Source organism: Daldinia decipiens (genome assembly GCF_022478715.1).
Source record: "Daldinia decipiens strain CBS 113046 unplaced genomic scaffold F4813scaffold_1, whole genome shotgun sequence".
Taxonomy (NCBI): Eukaryota; Fungi; Ascomycota; class Sordariomycetes; order Xylariales; family Hypoxylaceae; genus Daldinia; species Daldinia decipiens.
Window position 1 is genome coordinate 962,156 of NW_026054544.1, and position 26,860 is coordinate 989,015.

At 46.8% G+C, this 26,860-nt stretch overlaps 6 protein-coding genes across 6 annotated transcripts; 5 read left to right on the forward strand and 1 right to left on the reverse strand.

Moving 5' to 3' along the window:
- Nucleotides 1–373: 373 nt before the first annotated feature.
- Nucleotides 374–2,224, forward strand: F4813DRAFT_384394 (spermidine synthase; the record flags this gene model as incomplete). Its single annotated transcript, XM_049246084.1, has 5 exons — nucleotides 374–410; nucleotides 801–836; nucleotides 923–1,215; nucleotides 1,304–1,544; nucleotides 1,947–2,224. 5 exons carry the CDS (start codon nucleotides 374–376, stop codon nucleotides 2,222–2,224), a joined length of 885 nt encoding a protein of 294 aa, XP_049104778.1.
- Nucleotides 2,225–6,479: 4,255 nt separating this feature from the next.
- F4813DRAFT_342022 (uncharacterized protein) lies at nucleotides 6,480–7,360 on the forward strand. Its single transcript, XM_049241355.1, has 2 exons — nucleotides 6,480–6,825; nucleotides 6,901–7,360. The coding sequence occupies exons 1-2, from the start codon at nucleotides 6,700–6,702 to the stop codon at nucleotides 7,081–7,083; spliced, it is 309 nt and encodes a 102-aa protein (XP_049104779.1). The 5' UTR covers nucleotides 6,480–6,699; the 3' UTR covers nucleotides 7,084–7,360.
- Nucleotides 7,361–9,256: 1,896 nt separating this feature from the next.
- On the forward strand, nucleotides 9,257–10,660 carry F4813DRAFT_384395 (G protein alpha subunit; the record flags this gene model as incomplete). Its single annotated transcript, XM_049246085.1, has 5 exons — nucleotides 9,257–9,374; nucleotides 9,464–9,648; nucleotides 9,773–9,930; nucleotides 9,981–10,239; nucleotides 10,316–10,660. The coding sequence occupies 5 exons, from the start codon at nucleotides 9,257–9,259 to the stop codon at nucleotides 10,658–10,660; spliced, it is 1,065 nt and encodes a 354-aa protein (XP_049104780.1).
- A 1,372-nt stretch (nucleotides 10,661–12,032) lies between these two features.
- On the forward strand, nucleotides 12,033–15,978 carry F4813DRAFT_342031 (glycoside hydrolase family 3 protein). Its single transcript, XM_049241356.1, has 6 exons — nucleotides 12,033–12,641; nucleotides 12,691–13,004; nucleotides 13,072–13,154; nucleotides 13,205–13,612; nucleotides 13,662–13,765; nucleotides 13,821–15,978. Exons 2-6 carry the CDS (start codon nucleotides 12,710–12,712, stop codon nucleotides 15,487–15,489), a joined length of 2,559 nt encoding a protein of 852 aa, XP_049104781.1. The 5' UTR covers nucleotides 12,033–12,641; nucleotides 12,691–12,709; the 3' UTR covers nucleotides 15,490–15,978.
- A 3,054-nt stretch (nucleotides 15,979–19,032) lies between these two features.
- Nucleotides 19,033–21,291, forward strand: F4813DRAFT_342039 (uncharacterized protein). The gene is made up of 4 exons (XM_049241357.1): nucleotides 19,033–20,031; nucleotides 20,148–20,567; nucleotides 20,658–21,016; nucleotides 21,092–21,291. The coding sequence occupies exons 1-4, from the start codon at nucleotides 19,478–19,480 to the stop codon at nucleotides 21,205–21,207; spliced, it is 1,449 nt and encodes a 482-aa protein (XP_049104782.1). The 5' UTR covers nucleotides 19,033–19,477; the 3' UTR covers nucleotides 21,208–21,291.
- A 771-nt stretch (nucleotides 21,292–22,062) lies between these two features.
- On the reverse strand, nucleotides 22,063–24,622 carry F4813DRAFT_11721 (uncharacterized protein). Its single transcript, XM_049238558.1, has 3 exons — nucleotides 23,868–24,622; nucleotides 23,614–23,804; nucleotides 22,063–23,501 (listed from the first exon to the last, which is right to left on the reverse strand). The coding sequence occupies exons 1-3, from the start codon at nucleotides 24,118–24,120 to the stop codon at nucleotides 22,539–22,541; spliced, it is 1,407 nt and encodes a 468-aa protein (XP_049104783.1). The 5' UTR covers nucleotides 24,121–24,622; the 3' UTR covers nucleotides 22,063–22,538.
- Nucleotides 24,623–26,860: the final 2,238 nt, after the last annotated feature.

The following is a 26,860-nucleotide window of genomic DNA, read 5'->3' on the forward strand; positions in this document are numbered from 1 at the left end:
AGTACATGTATATTGTATGTATCCTTCTTTAGTTCGGCTAGTAACGTTTCGATACCCATTCAATGTAAGAGGTATGTGTACCTATGTACTTAGGTGTGTAGAAGATGACTTTTTTTTTTTTTTTTCCTCACCGCAGAAAATTTTCATTTGGATGATCTGGAAAAGGCAAATATTTTGGCCGTGCAAGTTGATTCGACAATTGCAATTCTCGTCCTACGATAAAAAGAGGAGGACGATAGGGCCGGTTTTCGACTGTTTATATTTAAATATCATCGAACCTCGCCATTGTCGTTGCAGCAGCAGCAGCAGCAGCAGCAATATAACTTCTTCCTCGTCCCGCCAGCGGTATTATTCGACTTTTGCGCTGTCCAAGATGTCTTCCGAGGAGATCACACACGCTACCATCAAGGGTAAGTCGAGTTGCAGACGATGCAGACGATGCATCACGAGTTGAGGCAAAAGGCAAATTTCTATATTTCTCTCCCATTTGCTCGACTAGTTGACGTTATTCACATGCCAATCATAAATGGGAACGGAACCCCTCTCTGCCTCTGCCCCTCCCCCTCCTCCTCCTCCTTTTTTTTCTTATCGTGTTGATCGCGATTGTGCAGCATATCTGAGGTTCACGATATCTACACTTTTACGTATAGATGCCATACGTATAAATGCCATACGTATATCATATACATCATATACATATACACACACAACTTAGTTTTATAGCCATCCTTTATAATTCGCTCTCTTAATATTTACATTATAAATCCAATCAAGTGTATCTTTTGCTAACTGTCTCGCAGATGGCTGGTTCAGAGAAATCTCGGAGATGTGGCCCGGTGAGTGAAGGCAACAAACCTTCCCTTCTAACCAGAAGACCCTCTTGGTTATTTGTTCTAACGAGGATCTCGGGTTTTCATCATAGGCCAGGCCATGACTCTGAGGGTGAAGAAGGTCCTCCACCACGAGAAGAGCAAGTACCAGGATGTGCTCATCTTCGAGTCCACCAACTACGGTACCGTCTTGGTCCTGGACAACGTCATCCAGTGCACCGAGCGTGACGAGTTCTCCTACCAGGAGATGATCACTCACTTGGCTATGAACTCCCACCCCGACCCCAAGAAGGTGCTGGTCATCGGCGGCGGTGACGGAGGTGTCCTGCGCGAGGTTGTCAAGCACGAGTGCATCGAGGAGGCCGTCCTCTGCGATATCGACGAGGTATTATTTCTCTGCTGATACTAGCACCCACGAATACCGCAAATACCACGAATAGAGATACTCATAACTAACCCTACGTGAAATCAAGGCCGTCATCCGCCTCTCCAAGCAATACCTACCCGGTATGGCAGAAGGCTTCAAGCACCCCAAGGTGAAGGTGCACGTCGGGGACGGCTTTAAGTTCCTAGACGATTACAAGAACGCCTTCGACGTAATCATCACAGACTCGTCGGACCCCGAGGGTCCCGCCGAGAGCCTCTTCCAGAAGTCGTACTTCCAGCTGCTGCACGGTGCTCTCCGACCCGGCGGCGTCATCACCACCCAAGGTTGTACGTCTCCTTTATATCAGGCAAAGCAAACAAGTTCGAGAGTGTGGCGACGGGTCAAATGGCACTGAACTTAAGTTGCCTGGTTGTTCTTAAACAACTCTAATTTCTTCCTACGAAGGGTCGACCGTGATGGGCTCTGCTGCTGCTGCTGCTGCTGCTGCTGCTGCTGAGCTGTGTCATCAAAATCTCTCTCGCCTCTTCGTCTCTCCCTACCCCCCTATCCCCTCCCTCCTCCCAAGCCCCCCCTTTATCTCCCAGCTCGGATCTTTTATTACGCTAAGATCCGCGTCTAATTTCTTACTTCCTCCCCCTACCCACCCGTTTTGCTTTTTTTTTCTTTTCTAGAATCCACCCCCTAGTTTTTACCAAACATATCTCGCTAATTCTTTCCCTGTGTCACAGCTGAGAACCAGTGGCTCCACCTACCGCTCATCGCCAAGCTGAAGAAGGACTGCAACGAGGTGTTCCCCGTAGCCGAGTACGCATACACCACCATCCCGACGTACCCGTCAGGCCAGATCGGCTTCATGGTGTGCTGCAAGGAGGAGGGCCGCGACGTCAAGAAGCCCCTGCGCTCCTGGTCTCCTGAGGAGGAGGAGCGTCTGTGCAAGTACTACAATGCTGAGATCCACAAGGCTAGCTTTGTTCTGCCTACCTTTGCCGCGAAGGCTCTCCAATAGACGCGCTAAAGTGCGGTGAAAAACGAAAAGGTGGTTGGATGGGCTGGGCTACGATACTGCACTGGTGGTCCGGGCGATGAAGGTCGTGAGATGATTCAATGCCTCACGAGTCATACGTTTGGGTCTTAAAGGGAGCTCATATGTAGCCGTTGATAACGAATAGACTGGCTTATGACCAACTGATGCTGACTTTTACGAATGCTCGCCGAAGATTTGTTCTCAGCATAGCCTATTTTTGATTTTATACCTCCCATTCGCTCCTTGGCGAAAACGTACAAAGGGCGAAATCTAAATCAAATTATTATGTTGCTTTAAACCCCTCATAAAATGTTTCACGGGGGTGCGATAACCGCTGTACTTCGGTATTTAAGCTGAGTTCTCAGTGAGTTGAGAACCCAAGCATCGATCTTGTTCTGGCAATATTACCGACATATCTCATCCCTACCTAACCTATCCCGCAACGAAACACAAACAGGTATGAAAGTAATATAACTATACTATCTACCTATCTATCTGTCTGTGTAAAAATAACCAAATTACGGCTCCAAACATAGCACGCTGCAAGGGCAGCACGGCAATCTCCCCTGATAACATACATCCCTTATTCCAGGCACGGGCGTATTACTGCTACTACATACCTAACCTAGATAGATATGTAGGTGACCAGACGAAGTCTAGAACGCACTTAATAGTAGCACGATATATACCTGCACTACACAACCTACATACATAGGGACGATCGGTCGGTATGTAGCTACTGTATATATACCTACCTACCTATCTACCTCCCTAGGTACCTACATACGTACGCCCGCATTGTACGTTAGCAAGCTAGCTCTCAGCCGAGGCAGCCTGGGCCACACAGCACAGCACGTCCCTTGACTTCAACGTGGGAGGCGGTGATACAACAGAACACATAATGCCACAGAACGGAATCGAACATACTACATCACAACACCACGACATCATGACACCACGCACCGCGATGGGACGTACGCAAGGCTTGAATACATAGCGAGAAAGGTAGTTGTATTGTAATTTACCAAGCTATTGCAATCTATATTTATTACGTATATATATATATCCCACCTACGCACCTACGCACGACCCCTGCCCTTTCCCCGGCGCTTAATCCGCCTGTTAATACCCGTGATCGTGGCTTAGTGCCGTACCGTCGATACTCACCTATATGTACATACCCACCCATCTATATATCTACCTACCTATGTATCTAGGTTAAGCATTTATCATATGCGATAGATAAGATCGCATATACACGCCTAGGATCTATGTCGGCGCACGTTGGTGCATACCTAACCTAACCTAGATATATATAAGGTAGGTACCTAGGTACCTACATTATAGCACCGTCTATGAAGCCCTGGACGATGCGTACTAAGCAGAACAAGCACTAAACAGCCCGGGACGTCGGTATGCAGGTAGGTATGTATGGAAGCTTAGCTAGGTAGGTAGCTGGGTAGCTGCTAGGCGAGCAAGCGGGCAGGTAAGTCGTATTGCCGTCGATCCTGTTACTGTGTTGCACGGCAGGAGGGCGCTTAGCCGCCTATACATGGCGATGCAGCACCTACATCATCACCATCATCATCATATACAAGTAAGTAGGTACCTACATACCTACCTAGGTACCTCTCATCTACTTTATTTTGCCTTGGGGCAAGGCGTCTTATACATAATATCCCGTCGCGAACCCCACCGGGCTCCCTCGTGGCGTGTGGGTCGGGCGATAGAATATAAGACCACTGATTTTGCCCGTATGTAGTGCACCGATGTGTCAACGATGCGTCAACTAGGTACCTAATATTTGCATATGAGCGTGCGACTAAGTGCTTAGTAGTAGTAGTAGTAGCAGCGGCGGTAAGTACCCAAGGTCGGTATTCTACTCAACACCAGTGCCAGTACCAGTGCCGTGCCGTGCCGTGCCGTATCATTAGCGTCCTCTGGGGGAGAATCCTCTCCTACACAATAGTCTTGGCTATCGCGTGGAGGGTCCGTAAGCTTGCATACGACATCTTAGGCTGGCTGCACAATAGACGGCGCAGTAGACGGTGGTTTAAAGACGAGACAGACGCTGCATATTAGTTGGCCACCGCTAGGGCTAGCATGTTTTACATGACAATGACATTTCTCTACCTTTCGTTCCTCGTACAATACCTACTATAGCGGAAGGTAGTTAAAGCAAGCGATCGACTGGGTATGCCATTATGCCGTTATGTCGTTGGGGTCCGTTGGATAGACCTGGCCCCGTCAACTCCCGGGCTGGGCTTTTTGGATCCGCTTGCTCGCAGCCTGCTCGAGATCCCATGGAGATTCCACGCACAGACGTGCGGGAGATGGCGCAACTCTATTTTGTCAAGTTACATTTTCCGCGAGATGCATTTGCAAATCTGATGCCATCGTATATCTGATATTTCTAGCCTAACAGCTTCGTTACTCTGGGTCTCCTACAGGATCAACCCTGGCCATGAGGAGACCTGGACGGGCCGAAAAAGACCATTAGATGATCCTGGACTCTTCTGACCTGTGCTATCTCAACTATAAGTATGGTCGCATTTGGAGACGATGGTTGGTATGCGGGAGTGTGGCACTACTCGATATCCTGGGGGCCACTACGGTAACTTCGCGCGGCGTCCTCGGCCAATAATAGGCACGATAGGTACTCCTGGTATACATACATACGGTGGTGGAGGAGAGCAAGGCTTGAATCCTTCGTGAGTAGGTTATCGTCGTAGTGGCGGTGGGTTGTTTTCGGGGTGAGATGGCAATGTCTCCTCATTCGTCGACTTTGGGGGGTGTGGCTTGGATATCTCTTTGGTTTTTATCATCTTCGGTGAGATGATGGTACCAAGAGAGACAGCCGTGAGACCACCGTAGCTAATACAATACGTTGTAGGTTGTAGATAGTCATGTAAGACAATCATGAAACCTTTCAGCTTACCAGAAGGCCGTGGAAATGTTCACCGTTAATTCCAGATTCCAGTAGTGGTAGCTCAGGGCCAGTTATGCTAGGCTGCAGGGCGTCAAATGTATTAAGTTGTATGTAGTATCTTGATATTTCCTTATTAGGATGTAGATGGCTGGCTCGAAGACGCGGGGTCACATTCTCTGGTGACGGATTTGACTTGGTATAAATTCCTTTTCCGTCAGGCTCCCATTAGAGCATCTCGAAATATACACCCCACGATAGAGAAGCTCAATATAGGAACCGTAAATTTTGTTCATATGGTTGGCCAACGATAGTAACTAGGAGATCCACCGAGCCTCGCTGCCGCATGCGTATATGTACCTAGGTAGGTAGTATATTAGATCCTTCTGGTAAAATCCTTCAAAAGAACCTGCTAGGTATTTTATGTATACTTTATAAGCTTCGTAGATCTGGCTGATAGGACGTAGAGTATGGTAATTTTAAAGCTGATTGATGGCTCATGATGTTATTTACTAGTTGGAATGTCGAAATCTATGCATTGTCGTAGCACGGAAGCTAAGCTTACGGTCTTATGGTTAGGATGTGTCGATCTTTCAAAAAATTTCCCACCCGCATCGCGCGGAAGGAAGGCTTGTGGGCTTTTAAAGACATCGGTTCCATGTCTAACATATCCAGCACGTCCTAGATTAAAAGGGTGACACAGGTCTATGGAGCTATTCCTCATCAGATTGTTGGAATGGACGCTGCTTGTAAGATGCTTGTGGGTGCTCCACTTCTCGCCACGTTTTTCTCTCTTGTTTCTCTCCAGATGACATGCGGGTGTTGACATACTAGTTGCATGTATGTAACTTAAATGCTCTTAGGTTGTCCGAATAAGCCCCAGTCCGGATTAACAGCTAACAGTTAAGCATTGGATACCTCAAATCGAATGAGAAGGGGGGTTGATGCCGATTGGTGGGCATCAGTGCTGCAGATAAATTGTAAGCATGGAAGAGGCATGGGAGAGAGCATGGGAGCGTGGGAGATACGGAAAACCGCCATTCGCTCATAAATACGTATGTACCGAGGCCCATGCTACGCCCGGTAATTATGTATTGATCAGTTTCCCCTAACGGAACGTTGATGACTCGCCGCCTCGTGTAAATGGATACTATGTTTTTATGTATTACGTACGTACGTATGTAGTTGAATGAATCAGCCATCAGCATACAGATCTACTAAGAACGGTATTATGTTATGAGTATCATACTGACATTAGGTTTGCGTCTTCCTCAGATGTTCTTCAGGTGGGTGGCAATGTCTCCGGAATCAGGCGAACTGGCGAACTGGCGAACTGGCGAACTGGCAAGCTGGCAAGCTGGCATCCTGTATCCTGTATCCTGTATCCTGTATTATCAGTGCGGCCAACGTGACAGCAGCATACTTAAGGTTGTAGGGTAGTGATGGACGACGGTCCTGCTATCAGGCGAGTGACCTTGAGAGGCTGACGGCACATGGCATTGGGAAGTGGCACTCACACCAATCGAGATTGATGATACCCATCGCAGGCAGCGCATATATCGCATATATCGCATACATCGCATACATCAGTATACATAGCCACTGGCTGATGTCTAATTGTATGGAATCGACGAGAGTATGTAACCTAGTGGTGATGCTACCGTAATCCGTAATCAGTAATCTGTGCTAATATAAGTACTCGCACGCGTTGCATGCATGTGAATCAACCAACCAGAGAATAACATTGTTCTTGGCTGCGTTGGTGCTTGCTGTAGCCTGTAGTACCGCTATAATAGAAATAGTAGCGTCTCGGGTTGCGAACCCTACGTGCGGCACCTGTTCTCTCTGTTCTCCCTACATTGTGTATCCCTTGATCCTTGCATCCGAGTTATGGCGTGTTCGTTGCGGAGTTTGAGAGGAAGATCTATGGAACCTATGTACGTCTGTACGCATGTGTAATAGTCCCGCTATATCGTAGACCAGTATACTATTACCTCTTAGCCTTGAAATGCTTTTTCATGCCGAACATGCTGCTTGTCTCTGTTTGGATATGGATATGGAGATGGAGATGGAGATGGAGATGGGGAAGATAGAGAAACTGTAAAAGCATTAGTTCATAGCATTGATAGTTAGTCGGCTCGGCTGATCGGCTTTAAGATTGAAGCTAGAATGTACCTAAGTTACGATTCGGACGCTACTAACTTGATTAGATGGATATTATGTCTAGCGGTCTAACCAGCCGTGATACCTATTCGTCCCGACTCCATTGATGTCTTATCACTGTTTATCACCGTTAGTACACTTTTTTGTGACTTTATGGTCACAAACCCAGGTATACGAATATATCAGTAAGAAGAAGGTTGCAATTTTCAGCTGTGCGTTACCTATTGACGAGACTTGGCTTTAAGTGTGTAAATACATTAATAGGTATGTACGGTACCTACCTAGGTTAGGTATATAGGTACATACTAATGGACTATACATACCTATGGACTATACATGTAGGTCATTGGTGTAGTAAAACAGGGTTATGTTAGGTAATCGCGTGGTTGCGTACGGATTAAGGTCAGGCTTGCTTGTACATGTATATAGGTACCCATATCGGTTGTACAGGAGATAGGTACCTAATGTACGCAGGCAGGTACTTTGCGTACGTCGTATCTTCTTGGAGGAGATTCCACTGTGGATAGCTTATTGCTCACTACATACAAATTTAATCAGCCTATCCCTGGAAAGAGGACCTTGAATTAGCCCCAACTTGCGTTTCGAGTACTTTTCAACTCCACTCTGCAAGGTACACTCCTATTCGAAACTGCCCAGCAAACCGGCAAAGGTACCTATCTTGCTGCTAGCATCATTTGAACAATTGAAGTTCGACGCTAAACAGCGGCCATCATTACTAGTAGCAAATCGCTTCCCCAAGCCTTTTTTTAAGCTTCCATCATCACCTACGCGAGCCGTCATCCCATATCCTATTGGATGGTATTCCTGTCATTCTTCTTTCTCATTGATATACCCGCAGAATTAAGATATTTAATCAGAGTTAAGACCCCGAGTATGATATAAGAAATCCATTGATATTTTTGAACTATATTGGTCGAGATCTACCTTCTTCAACGCTCGTGCGAATCTAAACCCTTGAGAATTTAAAAGGTACGTGGATGGAATATTTACCTACCTACATACAAGGTCTATACCTATAAATCGATACAATACGGTACCGCTCTATGTACATACCTACATATGACTCCTATCTCTCTTCGCCAATTTCTGGTTTCTTACCCCCCTCCTTTTCCGCTTATTGGTCCTGGTCAACAAGTACAACATACATACAAACATACATGTAGCCCGCCTGGACAGGAGAACAAGGGCGGATGCTGTAGTAAGAAGAATAAAAAAATAGAATACTGACATATCTTGCTGACAGGCTGTATTATTTATCACTCAGGTCCTACCCGTCGATACTTTTTATTATTGGAAGCTTTCCCGTCTCTTTCTTCCCCCTTCTTTCTCCAGTTCGCTCGAGCCTCCCTCCGTACCCTGGCTACTCGACAAGGATTACCTTTTCTTGGTCTGATCATCCCCGGAGACTCGAAGTAACAAAAACTATCTACATAGCCTGCCCAACTCGCTATCCAATTTTTCTTTGTTCCATCTTCCCATTGAGCTGTAGGGAGAGCGTTAAAGGCGCGAAAAAAGCTCCTAGGTCGTAATAACGTTTCGATATTCCCGCCGGATTTACTTCTAGATCGTAACCGACTGCGAGCTGGATTTGCGCCGTCAGCTCAAGCCCCCACAGGCTATCACTGAGCCGTTTCATTCAAGCCCCGAGCTAGTCTTACCACACCATCACGAAGCTGTGTTTCTGTAGTCGTCATCCAATTTTTCTCTTTTTTCCATTTCCATCTTCTCACAGGGCTGTGTATGTTCATAGTCGCTGTGAGGCTCTTGTATATTACGCAAGAATCCGTTCTCCGTTCTCCTTTCGCCTTTTCGCATGAATACGCGACTACCCACCACGTATTCCTAGGATCAGATAATACTCGACACACACACACATACACACCCGCGCGTAAGCCTTATTCATAATGTGTTTCGGCAGTCGCAAAAAGGACGAGGAGGGCAATACTCGGTCACGGGAGCTCGACAAGATTATCCGACAAGATGAGAAGCGCATGGCACGAGAAGTCAAGTTGCTTCTTTTAGGTACGTACCTAGTGTCTCTCCTCAGAAATCGCCAGCATTCGTGTCTCGGCTAGCGGGACACCGCAGCTGACTTCGGGACTTTTTAATAGGTGCCGGCGAGTCGGGAAAGTCAACTGTGCTCAAGCAGATGAAGTTGATTTACGCTCAAGGCTTCAGCAAAACGGAGAAGTTGGAATGGAAGCCCGTCGTGTTCAGCAATGTTATCCAGTCGATGCGCATAATATTTGATGCCATGGCCGACTATTCCATCGAATTTGAAAACAAAGACAACGAGGTATGTGATACATATACTTATCTCGAATGCGCAATAGTATTTCACCGGGATCTTGTGAGACGAGGCTGTCGCAATGGGATGTCATTGTAAACGTCGATTGCTAATGTCGTGTTGTTATTGCCAGAAAAACCAAGCATTGCTCCTTGTTGACGTTGAAATTTCGCCTCACGATTCACTTCCCCAGGAATACCTCGAGCCGGTCAAAGCCCTTTGGGCCGACAATGGAGTACAAAAGGCCATCCAAAAGGGCAACGAATATGCTCTCCACGACAATCTATCATAGTGCGTCCGTTGACACCGTTAACATGACCTTGGCTAACACGTCTTAAAAGCTTCTGCGAAGATGCAGACCGCCTCTGGGCTGCTGAATATATTCCCACCGACCAAGATCTGCTGCGATCACGTTTGAGGACGACAGGCATTACCGAGACCATCTTCGATTTGGGCCAGCTGACATACCGAATGTTCGACGTGGGCGGTCAAAGATCGGAGCGGAAGAAGTGGATTCATTGTTTCGAGAATGTCAATGTTCTACTATTCCTGGTCGCGATCAGCGGTTACGATCAGTGTCTGGTTGAGGATAAGGATGGCGTAAGTACAAGCCATCCCTTAAGACTTAAGACTTCAATTGCCATTGTAATAAGCCTGCTAACAGATGCGATTTTAGAACCAAATGAACGAAGCCTTGATGCTTTGGGAATCCATTGCAAACTCGCATTGGTTCACCAAGTCGGCCCTTATCCTCTTCCTTAATAAGATGGATCTCTTTAAGGAGAAGATCGCGTCGAGTCCTATAACGGCACATGGCTTTGTCGACTACCAAGGTCCGGCGGACGATTACAAGCAAGCGAGCAAGTACTTCATGGATAAGTTCAGGGCTCTAAACCGGAACCCCGAGAAGGAAATTTATGGTCATTTTACCAACGCGACGGATACAAACTTGCTTAAAATCACAATGGGCTCAGTGCAGGACATGATCATCCAGCGCAATCTGAAGCAGTTGATACTGTGAGTCGCCTGCTTCTGTATACCCGAACCTTTCTTCGCGAAACCGAAGCTGGCCATACCACAAGTTCCCAGTGGTCACTGGGTTGGCTAGCGATTTCGCTGTATCGTATTGCGACGCATGGGGTAGCAGTCCGACTGAACTTTCCGAAGTATATAGCACCTATTCCGCGCTTGTTTACATAGCCGTACGATTACTACTTACGATGTCACGATGCGGCCCGGTCTTCGCAGTGAAATGCCATTGCCATTGCGAACGCGTTGCGGCCCACGGCCCGCTACCATAGACCGAGATTTACTTCAATTATTGGCTGGCCAAGAGGACGTTTGTGTATTCGGATGACACGGTTCCTCTATTCGTTAAGAATGTAGATTGCGACGTTGCGAATAGACATTCCCCAGGGGTACCGACGGGCGGAATTGATACGAATAGCAGCCCACTGGGCGTTCTCTTGGGTTGGCGTTATATCTGCATTGGACGATTACAAACTCTCCCTGATTGATACGATTCCTTTATGACACTGGATACCACGCTGCTGTTTTTTTTTTTCGAGTTGGGGATTGCTTTTGCAGACTTATTAGCGAACGGGAAGAACTTTGGCATGATAGCCATTACAAGTATATACAGTTAGATCTAGGCGGATCAAATAGTTGATCAAAATATTAAGCATTAGCCAAAGCCGGAGCGGGAGCGGGAGCGGGAGCGCAAATCGAAGTTCGTGTTAAAATATGTGAAATGGTCTCAATGGGGGCTCGAGAAGTTCTTTATAGGAAATGTGTAGGAAAGATAAGGCCTGGGCTGAATGTAGAAATATGCGTACCTTACCTAGGTACCCGAAGGTTACGGAATCGTGCATATCGTCATTTTTAGTGGCACACAAACCTGTTTCACGATCATGGTTCGCGGCGGCGAACCTTATTTAGAGGTTCCGTAAACTTCAATGGTTGGAATGCAATGACAGAGTATGTACCTCTAGTAGCACTTACACGTGAAATATAATTATACATGTATGGCATGTCCGCTTGTAAATGAAGCTTTTATTTCAACATGCCGAAGATGATCATTAGGTAGTTAGTTACTCTTTTACTTGTTGCTTTGCATCCCTAGTTATAAGAAATTTATGAATATTTTTAAACGTTGATATATGCTTGCAACGATCGAATGCAGATCAACATGCAGCTTAAGGCAGGCTTCCATGTGTGGAATTCATTCACGCGGCATGAGGCACCTGGCAGCTTGGCCAAGGTTATGACACGTGGGGAAAGCGCAATTCCCAGTGCCGAAATGAGTTAGTCAGGGTCGAGCCGTGGAAGCCATTAAGCGTTAAGCATTATTAAGCGACGAACGAGGGTACCTGCCCAACGAACTCGTATGTCTTGGGGCGTAATTAACTAACCAACGACGATTGACCAATCAGGGAAGCCACAAACATCTCCAAATAATGATCAACCCGGCAACGAGGCAACGAGGAAACGAGGAAACAACAACCAAACGGGTTATGTATACATGTATATTGACATCAGCCTGTTGTTCAACGACGATCGTTAGATAACCATAGTAAACCGAGTATAACCCAACTTGTGGCCGAAGAGAGAGCGCGTGCAACCTTAACAGTTTGAAAAACCTACTCAACTACACATTCGCTTGTTACTCGGATGCACCTCTGACTACGGAATTGATAACATTTAATAAAAATACCCCGTTTTTTTTTTAAATTGATCGTCGCATTCGCCTGTTCGTTAGAGCTCATTGTACCAGTTTTGTTGTTGTTCTCGTTCCAAGCTCGGATCGCAACAGAGACATCCGATATTGGAGTTGGAAGAACTCCGACATAAGGCCACCCGCCTTGAGTCTGGGTTATATATCGAGGGTAAAGGTCCTTTGAAGGTTTAGTCTTTCTCGCCTTTACGAATAATAGGTATTCGCAAGGTTGTCTAGATTTGGCCAATCTTCCTGAAAAAGGAGCGTATATGACGAGTCATACCTTGTACGGCTCTCGAATTAGTTATTTTTGATACACCCTCACCAGATGACAGATAATTAGCCGAGTATACGATGGCAGAAATGAAGCAGGAACGCCAACCGCTGTCGCAGGGCCAGGAAGTGCCTCTAGACCAGACCTCGTGGTGGGCTAGAATGCAGCAGCGGTTTCCTATACTGCAGAAGAAGCGCGGTGTTGCCCTCGTTGTTGGTCTCATGATATTGCCTTTGTTCGGTCTCTTAGGACTTCTCGCCCTGCGAAATAGACATGGCGATAGTGGTGACGGAGCTGCTGGCGCGCCTAGCGGCCAAGCTCTTATCACCGATGATACTTATTTCTACGGCCAGTCCGAGCCGGTATACCCCTCTCGTGAGTATACTCATAACAAAATTCTAGTCCACTATACGCTAGATGGAGTATCTAATATGACTACTAGCCGCGATGACGGGAGTTGGCGCTTGGGCCGATGCTTACAAAAAAGCTCTCGACTTTGTTGGGCAGCTTACGATCGAAGAGAAGGTATTTCGTTGCCTACTAAGTCTAGCAGCGCATAGCTAATTCGATGCTAGGTAACCCTTGCATCGGGACTCTCCTCTTCTACGGGCAGCTCAGGAACACTGAACGGCTGCTCTGGCAATATTGACGCTATTCCCCGTATGAACTTCTCGGGCTTCTGTCTGAACGATGCCGGCCAGGGTGTCAGAGCTACGGACTTTGTCAGTGGGTTTCCGAGCGGTCTCCATGTTGCTGCCAGTTGGAACAAGGGTCTGGCTCGGGACCGTGCAGAGAGCATGGGCCTTGAGTTTAGAGTCAAGGGCGTCAACATCCATCTCGGACCTGTAGTTGGTCCTATCGGACGTATACTACGCGGCGGGCGCAATTGGGAAGGCTTTTCTCCCGATCCCTATCTCACCGGCAGCCTTGTATCAGAAACAGTAACGGGAATTCAGTCGCAGGGTGTCATCACAAGTACCAAGGTATGAGCAGCCTTGACTACCAGAGGACTTCCACTTATTCGGTGCGCAGCATTTCATCGGCAACGAACAAGAGACGAACCGACAGCCTACTGGTGACACTGCATCCGTCTCATCTAACATCGATGATAAGACCATACACGAGCTGTATTTATGGTACTTTAATAAACCAAAATCTTCTCCTATGACACACTAGTTAACTTAGTTACAGGCCGTTCCAAGATGCTGTCAAGGCCGGGACTGCAAACGTAATGTGCTCGTACAACCGAGTGAATAACTCCTACGCTTGCGGGAACAGCAAAACCCAAAATGGCCTCCTCAAAACGGAGCTGGGGTTTCAGGGAGCGATTACTTCGGACTGGGATGCTCTTCATGCTGGTGTTGCATCGGCCAACTCTGGAATGGACATGGTCATGCCAAATTCGAAGCTCTGGGGAGACAAGCTAACAGAGGCAGTTAGAAATGGATCGGTTTCTGAGGATCGCTTAGATGACATGGCAACGCGAATCATGGCTGGATACTATCAAGTAGGACAGGACAAGGACTTTCCAGAGCCGGGAATCGGTATGCCCGTAGACCTAACCCAGCCGCACGATATCATCGACGCGAGAAACATCTCGTCTCAGAAAGTTCTATTGGACGGTGCTATTGAAGGCCACGTTTTAGTCAAGAATATCAAGAACGCGCTTCCACTAAGGAAACCGAGAATGCTCTCGATATTCGGTTACTCGGCAAAGAGTCCCGATCAGTGGAACTACAAATCTAACGGCGGCGTTGCCGCGTGGACTTTCGGAGGCGAATCATCCTATCTTGGGCGCGACACCAGTGCCGGTTTCTCGGGTCATTACTATGAAGATTTTTCAGACATTGCTCCTAATGGGACGCTGTTCTGTGGTGGTGGTTCCGGTGCCGTAACGCCAGCTTTCGTTAGCTCGCCGTACGACGCTCTCAACGCTCGAGCGTGGGATGACCGGACGGCTGTATTTTGGGACTTCTTTAGTCCTGATCCGGATGTTGCTAGCACGTCGGATGCATGTCTCGTTATTGTCAATGCGTTCGCAAGCGAAGGCTACGATCGTCCGAACTTACGGGATGATTATACTGACGGCTTGATTCGACATGTGGCGGATCGGTGCAATAATACGATCGTCATCTTTCATAATGCCGGCGTCCGGTTGGTGGATCAGTGGATCGACCACCCGAACGTGACGGCTTTGATATTCGCGCACCTACCTGGCGAGGCGTCTGGTCGTGCTCTTGTCTCCTTGTTGTATGGAGAGTCAAACCCATCGGGCAAGCTACCGTACACGGTAGCCAAGAACGAGTCCGACTATGAACATGTTGCGAAGCCAGACTTACCCCTGGGTCAGTTCGAACGTTTCCCTCAGTCAAATTTTAGCGAAGGTGTGTATATCGACTACCGTCACTTCGATCTAAAGAATATCACACCACGATACGAGTTTGGTTTCGGACTAAGCTACACAACGTTCAATTATTCGAATTTAAAGATCGAAAAGCGGGACGATACCAACACGGATGAATATCCGACAGGGGCCATCCGCGAGGGCGGGCAGGTAGATCTTTGGGATGTGGTAGCATCAATCAGTGCGGACATAAAGAATGTAGGCGATGTATACGGCGGCGAGGTCGCTCAGCTGTACGTTGGGATCCCGAACGCGCCGGTGCGTCAGCTACGTGGCTTCGAAAAGGCGTTCCTCAACGCGACAGGAGAGGCTACGACTACATTCCTGCTCACGAGGCGCGACCTCAGTGTCTGGGACGTGGTTGCGCAGAAGTGGCATCTACAGCCGGGCGAGTACGGGATATTCGTCGGTGGGAGCAGCAGAGATTTGCCGCTGAACGGGACGTTGACGATCTAAGGAGTAGAGGGAAGGGGAAAGGGATAATATTGGGCATGGTATATGAGGTGGGTATGAGGGAATTGTAGCTGAACGTCTTATGGCTTATGGTGATTACAACTGCATACCTACTTGTGGGAGAGGACTGAAGCCGGGTTGAACCTGGTCGGTTGAATGGTGGCATGCCTGCGAGAGCTTATACACACTCGGATGGGTGGGATGGTTGGTTGGAACTTTATGTACTTATTGGGAGGGCACTTCAGTAACTATTACGGTGGCAAAGGCAAATAGGTGGGTACATAGCTAGATTATATGGGTATTCAAAGGGTTCTTGGAGTTGCATGTTTACGGCCTGGATTTCTGCATGCAAGGTGCTACCTTGTTGTGTTTTTGGGACTTATTAGTGGGATAGAGCAATGAATGGAAACTTGCTCATGAGGTAGTTATAATATTTAGGTAGTTACCTAGTTATATTATTAAGCTATACTATGCTATGAATTCTACGCTAGTAGAAAGTTCTAGCGTACACAGATAACGAGGTATTTAACCACGTAGAGTTTAAGCGTAATCAATATGTATAAATAATCATCAGCCTCAGCTTGGTATTTTCTTAACGCCGATGAGACTAGGCGAAGCAACGGTTACCCGTCTCCACTAGCACATGGGAATCTGTTGGGGCCGGGACCCGTCAGAGTGGGACCTTTCTAGCGTAGCGTTAGGACAAGGATACCTATGAGATATTAGTTTTACACTACATACATAGTGTGCCTAATACAAGCCCCACGAGTTAAAATTCGAGAAACCTCAACTGGTCACTGGCCAGAACCCATATAAAGCTTCTAAATGTCAATTGGTTTAGGCCTTTAAGAGATCTTTCACAGTCTTTTGGTTAATAGCAATTTGGTATTTTAAGAGGCATTAAAGTATAACGCGAATATTCTTAGGTATTTAACTAACTACCTAGGTTACATCTTCAGGGAAAAAAGGTAATTGTTTATGTATTAAGGAGGCTAAGCAACGTTATTGAGTGGTGGGGCTTGTACCAAATTAGCATTTTATATCCTTGAGAATTGTACGGAAGTCGCCTTCAAAAGTTCTGTCCATACAGAGCGCCTGTCAGCTTTGGCCGCAGCTGTCGGGCAGCCTGCCCCACCTGGCAGTCTAAAATCGTAAAGTACCTATACTAAAATATACCTTCTATTATACATATTACCACACGACTAAAAATATTTAAAAAATAATTTCTTTAAATATTTAATAAATATAATAACTTCATTATATTATAGTATATATTTTAATAAATTAGCTTTTATATTCGAAGTATAATGAGTAGATTAAAGTACAATATATTTGGAGGTACATTCATTATTATGGCTGCCAGTTGCTGCCAAGCCTTGTCAAGCTGACAGGGGCTGGCCTATGGACAAAACTTTTGAAGGCGACTTCCGTAACGAAAACGCGATACCTAATCCATCCCATCACACCTTGGCTGCTTGGATCCCTTTTTAATTTTCGCGGCGAAGACAAGACAAGACAAGACAAGACAAGACAAGACAAGACAAGACAAGACAAGACAAGACAAGACAAGACAAGACGAGACGAGACGAGACAAGAACATTACAAGTTATTCCCGACCGCCTTTTGACGCGAACATTCCCAAACGAACAAATCGGATTAGAGAAGATGGTCTTACTTCAAAGTGTGTATGTATATTGGCTCAGCGGCCAATGGCAAATTCTGATCGCGCCTATGACAGCTCCTAGTTTGTATCGGACCTTTTACCCCCCTTGACGGCTTTGTGATGTCGCCACATGATCATTCGCTATCTTTTTTTTTTTTCTTTCCTCATCTTTTTTTTTTCTTCTCCAGCCTCGCATTATCATTCCCGTCTTCTTTTCCTATTGGTAAGCTGTGAGAATCAATATACGTACCTATGTAGTCCATTGCGAGTAGATAGTGAGAGAATTTATAAGCTCGTGTAGATGTATGGTACGATACGTATTAAAGCTGAGGCTCACGGTAAATAAATAACTTTCAAATGTAACAGTAACAACGTTGAAAGGCCAAGCTTTAAGATATACGTAATCAATCAGCTTATACATACGTATATCCATACACTATATGGTATATAGTTATTAAGTAGATATTCATTATTGTTATTATTACCGTCTACATAAGCTACCTAAGCTATTCATAGTTAGCTCGCTGTAACAAGGCAATATCGCAACTTATGACTATTACAGAACAATTCCATCCTTCCCTAGAAGGTCTGTGGGGAAGGGGGGTTTGTAAGCCTCGGTACTTGGGCCTTCGAAGCTGGAGAAGGGTAGATCAGTGGGAAGACTGAATCGTCAAGTCTTAGCGCGAATTGTCGTTCTATTATTATTGAGTCTTCTTCGGACATAAGATTCGGGACTGGAACTTAACTGACTGGGATGGCTGGATGGGTAAGAGAGAAGAAATATTAACTAGCTAGCAGAGACAGAAACAGAAACAGAAACAGAAACAGAAACAGAAACAGAAACAGAGTTGGGATTGCATTACTTTCATTACTTTACACATCACATCACATCACATCACATCACATTCTCTATTATACATACATAACTAACCTACACTAACTACTCTTTGATTTTTCTTATTCGATATTCTCCCTCCCCCTTGTATTATTGTATTATTGTATATACGTAGGTACTTTTTACTACCGAAAGCTTCTCCTTGGCCAATCCCTGCCCGCTGCTTTCATTCTTTTCAGCTCGACCTGTCGATCATCCGGTTAGTTCCAAAGGGGCGAATCAACAGCCGACTTTTACAACCAAACACAGGCAAAAACGGCGACGAGTCCACTGGCTTATAATATTATTACCCTGGATAATCACCGAGGAGAGGCAAGTAAGTCAGCTTTGTTTTTTCCTTTCCTTCGACGGCTAGAAATCTTATTCTCCGCGGAAACCCAACTCGGTGCCTTGAGCAGATAGTCAGGGCTATATCGACATATTACATCATTGGTTTTGTAAGGCTGCAACTGTCCGAGACACACGCCTTATACACCTATACACCCATCTTCTACAGCCGGTCCGCCTTAGGTCGTCCGACGCATTAGTCAAGCGACATCAGCAACCACCCGAGGAAGGGGGGGGAATGCACAACAACCCCGATCCTTGGTGTAGCAGTGGCAAGCAGCAGCAGCAGCAGCAGCTAGACAGTTAGAGACTCTGCTCTCTCTCCCACACACACACACACACACACACACACACACACACATACCGGGGCCCCTACTAGGCCAGGGTACTCCCTAGAAATAGGTATACATCCCAAATGCGCAAGGTGCCTGAAGGCCAGCGCACCATACGTCCGCCGACATGCAGACGACACAGGTTCCGAACGGGCTCTCGCCCATGTCCGAGACGACGCCGGAATCGTCTCCCGGACCCTCCCCCAAGCGACAGTGCTTCCAGGGCTCGCCCGCGTACGGCACGATAGAAGCGTCGGCCCTAGGGGGCCTGGCCGCCCGCGCGTGCGAGAAGTGCCGTGCGTCTAAACGCAAATGTGATAAGAAGCTGCCTTTCTGCGATAGGTGTAAGAGGTAAGGCCGTATACATCATATATCATTACTACTCCTACTAGCTATTAGAGTCTTGACTTTTTCTTTTTCTTTTGTCCATCTAATGCGACAATCTTCCCGTCGAATTTGTAAAATATCTCTTAGCTCAACGGCGCTGCAAAGACGATGGCATTTTGATATTGGGGCTTATGCAGAAAACACGGACAGAAAGAAACTAACTGCCCTCGCAGGCTCAACGCTAAATGCCACTACATCCACGACATATCCAACAACGTGATCCCGCAAGGCGCGCAGCTAGTAATCTACCAGCCGCACTCGCTATCGCACGACGCTCTGCTGCGCGGCGCGGAGCCCCTGGAGGGGATCACCGCCGCGCAGATCCTGTCGCTGATATCGCCCGGGCCCGGGTCCGGGCAACAAGTCGACTGGCGCGCCGTCGTCAACATGTACTTCCTGTGCATACACTCGTGGTACGCGGTCATCCACCCGACGCTCTTCGAGCAGCAAGTCGCGAGCCTCGCCGCGGTGACGGACGGGTCTGACACTACTGCTGCTACTACCACCACCACCCCCGAACACCCCAATCCCAACGCAGACCGGCCCGCCAAGACCGCCGCGCTCCTCGTCGCCGCCATGTACCTGCTCACGCGGATGCGCACGACGGACGCGGGCCCGCAGCCCATCTTCGACGAGACGTACCGGACGGTCAAGCGGCTGCTGTCGTCGCTGCTGCTGGCGTGCGCGGGGGACCCGCACCCGGATGTCGAGGTGGTGCAGTGCGGCGCGCTGGTCGCGCTGTACGAGTACGGGCACGGCGACGCGGTCACCGCGTACCGCACGCTGAGCCAGGCCGTCGTTACGGCGCGCGTGCTGGGGATCAGGCCGGCGCAGCTGGCGGAGGGGAGGGGAGGTGATATCGGCATGATGATGGGGACGGGGGCGGGGGCGGAGGAGGAGCAGAGCGGGGGGCTTTGGTGGGGGATGTTTATATTGGAGCAGTAAGTGGTGGTTTATTTTGGGTTGTTTTGTTTTATTTTGTTTTCTTGGTCAAGGAGGAGGATAGGGGAAGGGGGAAGATCGTGGGTATAGATACAATACTTACGAGAGACTCTAGGTTCATCCACCAGGACGAGAACGCGGTGGACTTCCCGTTCCTACTAGAAAGTCCGACGCGGAACACGCTTCTGCCCGAGACGCCTCCGACGACGCCTCCGCCGAACTCGACCGGAGGCCAGACCGGAACAAGGTCCGGAGCCGGGATGCCCATGTCGCCGCCGTCGCTGCCGCGGCACCTGAGCACCAACATCCTCATCGGCACCGAGAAGTTCGCCGGCTTCCAGCTGTCAGCCAAGACGGCATGTCTATTCCACCGCGCGCTCCGCATAGACAAGGAGCGCGACGCTCGGCCGGGCAAGATGCCGCTGGTGTCGACGTATGCGGACCTCGATAGGGAGATCAGGGAGAGCACGTTGACGCTGCTGGGCGAGACGCTGGATTGGGAGGATATGCTTGATTGTTTTGCTATGCTTGTTAGGTATGCCCCTATTACATACATGCCTCTTATACTCACCCAACTATATATATATATATATATCTCAATACCCTACTAACTAACCACCCCCAGCGCCCTCTTCACCCTCTACATGCCCTACCTCTCCATCCTAGAAAGCACGCAGCGCTTCTCCTCCGCGCCCGCCTCCTCCCTCGTCGCCTCCAGCGCCGAGATCTCCACCGCCATGGCGGCCCTGCGCTTCGCCTGCAAGATGTCGACCGACATATCGTGCAAGCTGAACGCCAACTTCGGCTCCGCCCCGAGGTCGCCCGCCTTCCTGTGCGCCCCCGCCGGCGCCACTTGCTACCTCGTGATCCAGGCGTACGCCGCGCTGCGGCGCATCTTCCCCGAGGAGAGGGCCGAGTGCGAGGCCAACATCGAGGAGAAGTTTGAGAGCTTGAAGCTGTTTAGTTTTCGCTGGGGGATCGCTGGTAAGCCTATCCGTTCCTATGTCTTCTCTTTCCTGGGGGACACTACGTAACTAACCTCGCTGATGCCCTGCCCAGAAAAAATGATGAGCCAGCTCGAGAAGAAACTCAACGTCGACCGGAACCACTACCTCCAGCGCTCGCGGCTGGTGCCCCCGCCGCATACCATGTGCTTCGACTTCACGCCGAGGTGACATTTCGCCCCCCCGCCGCACGGGAACCATTTTTACCCCCTTCCCTGTTTGTAGTAGGTGCCGAGAATATATAGATATGGACGTCGTGGTATATTTCGAAATACCGTTCGCTCTTGTCTTATTACATACATACCTAGGTACCTACCTACCTACCTACCTAACATATATGTTTAACTATCTTAGTATTTATGCTTCCCCCGCGTAGGAAAGTCTCTCTATCTGTCTGTCTGTCTGTCTGTCTATCTGTCTGGATATGGGATTGGAAAAACTTGCTATTGGAGCCTGGGGGGGTAATAGTGATATTTCGAGGAAAGAAGAAAGACCAGGCGAACCTCCTCTGATTTTCATATATATCCCCATCTCCTATTTTGGTACTTTAGTTTGTCCGAGTCGGTAGGATTACTTTGGTGTTTGGCAAAAAAGGCGGGACATGAAAGATTTTTTTTCATTTGTTTCTCACCCTTCGTCCTGCCGTTTATTTCTCTACTCATCTTCTCTGCGTGTGGTTGGGTATGGAGTCTGGACTATGGATGGTATAACTACACTGTACGATAGCGAGGATCGATGCGCGAGCAAAAAGGGATGGGATGTGGATAGTAGGAGACTGACTACTAGAGAAGAATATATTCTGAATGATATATTATCGAAAGAAATAATAACTTGGTCTATATTTCGGTCTAAATTGAATATTGATATTGACATACCCCGTTATATAAAAGCCGTCTTCAGTTCTACTGACCTACCTCTTCTGGCTGTTGACCCCCAGTCGTGCTTCATGTATAAGAAACGCAAAACAGTAAGCATACACCAGCGACGCAAGTCCACTCGTACAAAATAAAAATAAACACGGTACAATATCGTAATAATATTTTATTGATGCCTACCTAACCTAGGTACTCATGTACAAATGCAAATTGCACCAGCGGCAGCGGCAGCGGCAGCGAGCCGCAACATAATCGCGTTTCCCTAAAATCAAACAGCTACCTACGAACAGGCTCGCGAACCCGAAATCTATGTATGGTATCGTGCCGCTTCGAAACAAGCATATAACGCAATATGGATAGGAAAAACGTGAACCCGTTGAAGAAACGAGACCTTACGTTCTGGATGAGCCTAGCCCTCCGATAGCAATCTCTATTATACCCCCCCTATTTCCCCAAAACCTCACAGTGGTAAGGCGAGAGTACACATATGTACCATGGTATGTAACCTCGTGTATGCGAGGTATACCCGTCCCTCTCTAATACATCACCCCACAGAACGCCACAAAACACCTAACGTAAGACAAATCCCAGCCGAGGCCAAAATCAATTGGTGGCGATTGGTTACTTTCATAACCCGTTACTCCCCACTACTAATACAAGCAACATGCCATTCAGGGCACACACAGCCATGAACGCGGTCCAGACTGCAATACTGTACAGAATGCTGACGGGGTACTGACGATATAACATGGCACCTAAGCCCATGCAGGCGCAGAACAAACTTGCTACGGATCCGACCGTAACGCCGGCGTCGACTTCGAGTCGAAGCTTATGCCGGCCTGTTGCTACCAATACCCCAGAGACAAGTAAGAGGATAAAAGCAGCAACGAAAGTGAATACCACGGTTTGAGTTAGCACCTTATCGCGGTATAAGGTCACTTGGTAGTCGTTCTGTTCTTCTGTCGCCGCCAATGCGGCGTAGCGTGCTCCTTTCTGGCGACCGACGCTAGAATTTAGCGACGAGGCGTACTCGTCTTCGGTCGCTTCGTTATCGGTCGTATGTGCAGTTGAATGCCGGGTACTGAAGTAATCAGGCGAAGGGCTGCTGAGAAGCGATTGCGTCTCGGATGAATACAGATGTGGCGTGCGCGTTTTCAGCCAGTGCCGAACCTTGTCTACCGGGACAGTGAAAATCATTTTGATATACACAAAGCCTGGGAAGTCGACGCTCGCGTTCGGGTCGATATAGATTGCGTATCCCCGTTCCTCGTCGTGATCACCCGCCTCGCTCCCGTGGTCGTACTCGTTCCAATACGTCATCGACGAACCGCCTGGCGTATTAATGGATGCAGGTTTCGGGGATTGTGTCTGCGAAGATCGGCGACTCTCGGCGCGTTGTTCGAATCGCAACTTCACTTTCTGGCGCTCGATCTGGAGGGAGTTCAGGTCGGGAGTGGCGGCATCTAAGGTGGCGAGCAACTCTCGGTGATGTAGTCGTAAGGGATGAAAGTCGCGCCTCGTGAAGCTCTTGGGTGACATGAGGATATTCTCTTTAAAACGACTACTTAACGTTGTCGAGCCAGTCCATTTCTATGTATACGCAGACGTAGGCCGCCAACCGTTAGTATTATGCCATGACCGTGCGTAGGTTTTCTGTAGGTTTTCTCCTATTTACGTCGACAAGTTACATGTGAGTACATACCCTGTATTTCTTGAGTATCTTGCGGAACGCGATAACCTGGGCATTGACAAATCGGCTCAATGCCTTAATGTCGTCGTCGCACTCGTCAACTTGTAATGCGTATTTAGCGAGTCGTCGTTGCCGCTTAGGCGACACTCCACCGTCGTTGTTACATCGTACTATGACTTGGTGTATCGAGTCGGAGAGGTGACCTGTAGAGTGCACTGTTAGTTGAATGAGGCCGGTCAATTAGGATGGTGGCGGCGGAAGCGTACATAGTCGTCTTGAGATCTCGTCGGCTTTGCTCGTAACGAAGAGACCAACGCGATTGTGCTGGTTGCAGAGTTCGATATAGAAGGCGTCCTCAAATCTCTTCAGGGCATGGTCCTGCTGGCCAGGGATAGCAATTGCGGTTGCCTGGTCTTTAGTGGTGTGCACCTTGATCTGGTGCTTCAGCGAATTGTAGTCGATATTATGCAGACTCCAGCTCGGGACCGACTCTTCTTCAAAGTGTTCCCCGTATTTCATCGTTACTCTACCAATTCGAAAGCGCCACGGCGATTATATAGCCGTTACGGCTGTTTTTTCGGTAAGGGATGATTCGCAATACCACCTCTTGCCTATATAATACGAATTGAATTTATTCGTCTGCGTATATAAGAGGAGGAAGGGGGAAAAGATTGGACTGGAATCGTTGGATAGATACTTGTTTGCTCGGGGTAACTGTTCGGGGCAATAGTTGTAGGTAATAGGTAAGTACCTGGTACCTATGGTAGTAGATAAGAATATCTAGATGGCGGGGAGAAGTCGGAACTTTCAATGATTTAGACCGTCGATTATTCCATGCGCAATTATATGACGTTATCAATGTTCAATGTTTCGGCGGGTAGATACAGTCGTTCTGGTGCTATGTGCCTGCCTTGTTGCTTTTGGTAGGTACCTATGTACACGCACATGTAAGTAGCGTAAGTACCTAACCCAACGTACATATGTACGAAATCTTGCAATGAGATGCACGCCGAGACGAAGCTAGGTAGATACTTGGTTTCTTACGGCTTGGTTATTTAGATGCTTGGAACTTGATGGGTGCCAATTGGTTTGCTTTCCAGCTGCTGCACGGACAGGCTGTTAAAATATTGATCGTCCCTCTCCTTCGGTTTATTGCATGTAGAGAAGCGAAGTCAGGTAGAAAGTTTATTAGAGGTTCATAGATAGATCATAGACTCGGTGGATAGAATTTAGAAAGCAGTGGATAAGAAACGGGAACCCCTTGAAATTATAAATGGTTAAAGTGGTGTCATATTTACACTAGAGCAGTTCCTTATTTTCTATGTATGTAGTCCTTTGACGGGGAATAGGGATGAAAAGCCGGTTAGAGTAGCGGTAGACGGGAGTGGTAGAGTAAAATATACATACATACATGCGTTGTATCGTGAGAGTCTCGCGGTCGCGGCTCCCAATTCTCCCAATCTTTCCAATTCATTATCAACCGAGATGCACCTTGCCTTATTTCTAGCGCTAGAGTTTTAGCGATGGTAGTAGGGCGGGAAATACGTAGCGGTCTCGGCCCCTGCGCGGATTCTGGTAACAATATCCTTGTCTTGTACATACATACAGTACACTATGTAGCAAATCCCACTCTATTCTCTCCACCCATAGGTATGCAATGCAAAGGGCATAAGGGATTGATTAACGAATATTTGATCCACTGTCGACATCATCATATTGTATCGGCTATGCTGTGTTGCTGTGCCGCCGTCAATTGTATTACTGCCAATTAAACCTAGGTAGTTATAAAAGAATTTTTACACCGCGATCTGATGGCTTGCATGCATGATTGATATGCGGTGACTGTTTAGAAGCTCGCGAAGCTTACGATCTGAGGGTTATTTCGAAAGTATAAAAGGAGCAATTATGATACTGATCAGGTAGCATCCGAGGCTTATTGCAACTAATAGAGAGAAGGTTGAAGAATCTATGTAAGTTGATTGGTCGATTAAGAAGACCCTGATTCTGGTTAGAGCGGGGCAGGAGTTGTCCTAATTGGTGGGTCACACAGACAAGCTACCGGGATGCTGTATCATTACATACCTAACAGCCGGATCCGTTAGCTTTAGGGAACCTACATAAGTCTTTCCCTCATAACCACCTAACCTACATAGGTAGTGTAGGTAGGTAGGTACCTATATGTATAAAACTTGCAGAAATAGACGGATTAACTAGGACGAATTAAAACTATCTAACATTTAGTGTCCTTTGCCAATCACAAGCCGTATACCAAGCACGTGTGTCTTCACCGCTCTGTGACAGGTCTGAGATTATTGTGAGATTATTGTAACATTCATCTTCGATACCTTCATTTTCATTTTCCCCGATCAGCCTCCAGTGCCTCCGTCTTTTTTGTTTAACTAGGTAAATGCTCATGCGACCTGTTGCCTCTTTTTGGCATGCCGTCGTATCGGCTTCGGTTCTATTTGACTCGAACGAATGGAATCCACAATGACTGCGCTGTAACCGTATGAACTGTCAACCGGGATTACATACATTATGAATTTAGTGCAAGGGGACCATGACGTCTAGAACGTCTAGAACGTCTACAGTACAGATTATTTTGGTCTCGTGTCCACTTGCCGCAAACGTTTACGGATCTGGACATCTTGATGATGTAGACAAGCGGGTCATGGTTTGCATGGAAGAGATCTCGAAAAAAAAAAAAAAAAAAAAAAAAAAAAAAAAAAAAAAAATAAAAAAAAAAAATAAAAAAAAATAAAAAAAAATAAAAAAAATAAAAAAGAAATAAAAAAAAAAATAAAAAAAAAATAAAAATAAAAAAAAATAAAAAAAAATAAAAAGAATAAAAAAAATAAAAAAATAAAAATAAAAAAAAATAAAAAAAAATAAAAAAAATAAAAAAGAAATAAAAAAAAAAATAAAAAAAAAATAAAAATAAAAAAAATAAAAATAAAAAAATAAAAATAAAATAAATAAACTTACCTAATAACTTATAATTAAATTTAAAATCTTAATCAATAAAAACAATCATAAGGGTTAAATAAGCTGTTTAATCTATTAAGGTTTAAATATCAAAAACTAAAGAAAATTTTCTATTATTTTCTGAATTTCGTTTTAATAAAAATAAAAAATTAGTAAAATAATTATTAAATTCTTTATTTAATAATTATTTTATTTTTTCCCGATTTATAATAGAAGTTAACCTAAATTTAATATTAATATAATAATTAAAAATAAAAAATAAAAATAAAAAAAT

Bases quoted from the DNA above. Each gene is read 5' to 3' on its own strand.
- F4813DRAFT_342022 (XM_049241355.1), top strand. From the start codon at position 6,700: ATGATACCCATCGCAGGCAGCGCATATATCGCATATATCGCATACATC. The intron at 6,826-6,900 runs CTACCGTAATCC...GAATCAACCAAC, and splicing joins TATGTAACCTAGTGGTGATG to CAGAGAATAACATTGTTCTT.
- F4813DRAFT_342031 (XM_049241356.1), top strand. From the start codon at position 12,710: ATGGCAGAAATGAAGCAGGAACGCCAACCGCTGTCGCAGGGCCAGGAA. The intron at 13,005-13,071 runs GTGAGTATACTC...TATGACTACTAG, and splicing joins CGAGCCGGTATACCCCTCTC to CCGCGATGACGGGAGTTGGC. The intron at 13,155-13,204 runs GTATTTCGTTGC...ATTCGATGCTAG, and splicing joins AGCTTACGATCGAAGAGAAG to GTAACCCTTGCATCGGGACT.
- F4813DRAFT_342039 (XM_049241357.1), top strand. From the start codon at position 19,478: ATGTACTTCCTGTGCATACACTCGTGGTACGCGGTCATCCACCCGACG. The intron at 20,032-20,147 runs GTAAGTGGTGGT...GAGAGACTCTAG, and splicing joins GGGATGTTTATATTGGAGCA to GTTCATCCACCAGGACGAGA. The intron at 20,568-20,657 runs GTATGCCCCTAT...AACCACCCCCAG, and splicing joins TGTTTTGCTATGCTTGTTAG to CGCCCTCTTCACCCTCTACA.
- F4813DRAFT_11721 (XM_049238558.1), bottom strand. From the start codon at position 24,120: ATGAAATACGGGGAACACTTTGAAGAAGAGTCGGTCCCGAGCTGGAGT. The intron at 23,805-23,867 runs GTACGCTTCCGC...TGCACTCTACAG, and splicing joins CGAGATCTCAAGACGACTAT to GTCACCTCTCCGACTCGATA. The intron at 23,502-23,613 runs GTATGTACTCAC...GCGTATACATAG, and splicing joins AGATACTCAAGAAATACAGG to AAATGGACTGGCTCGACAAC.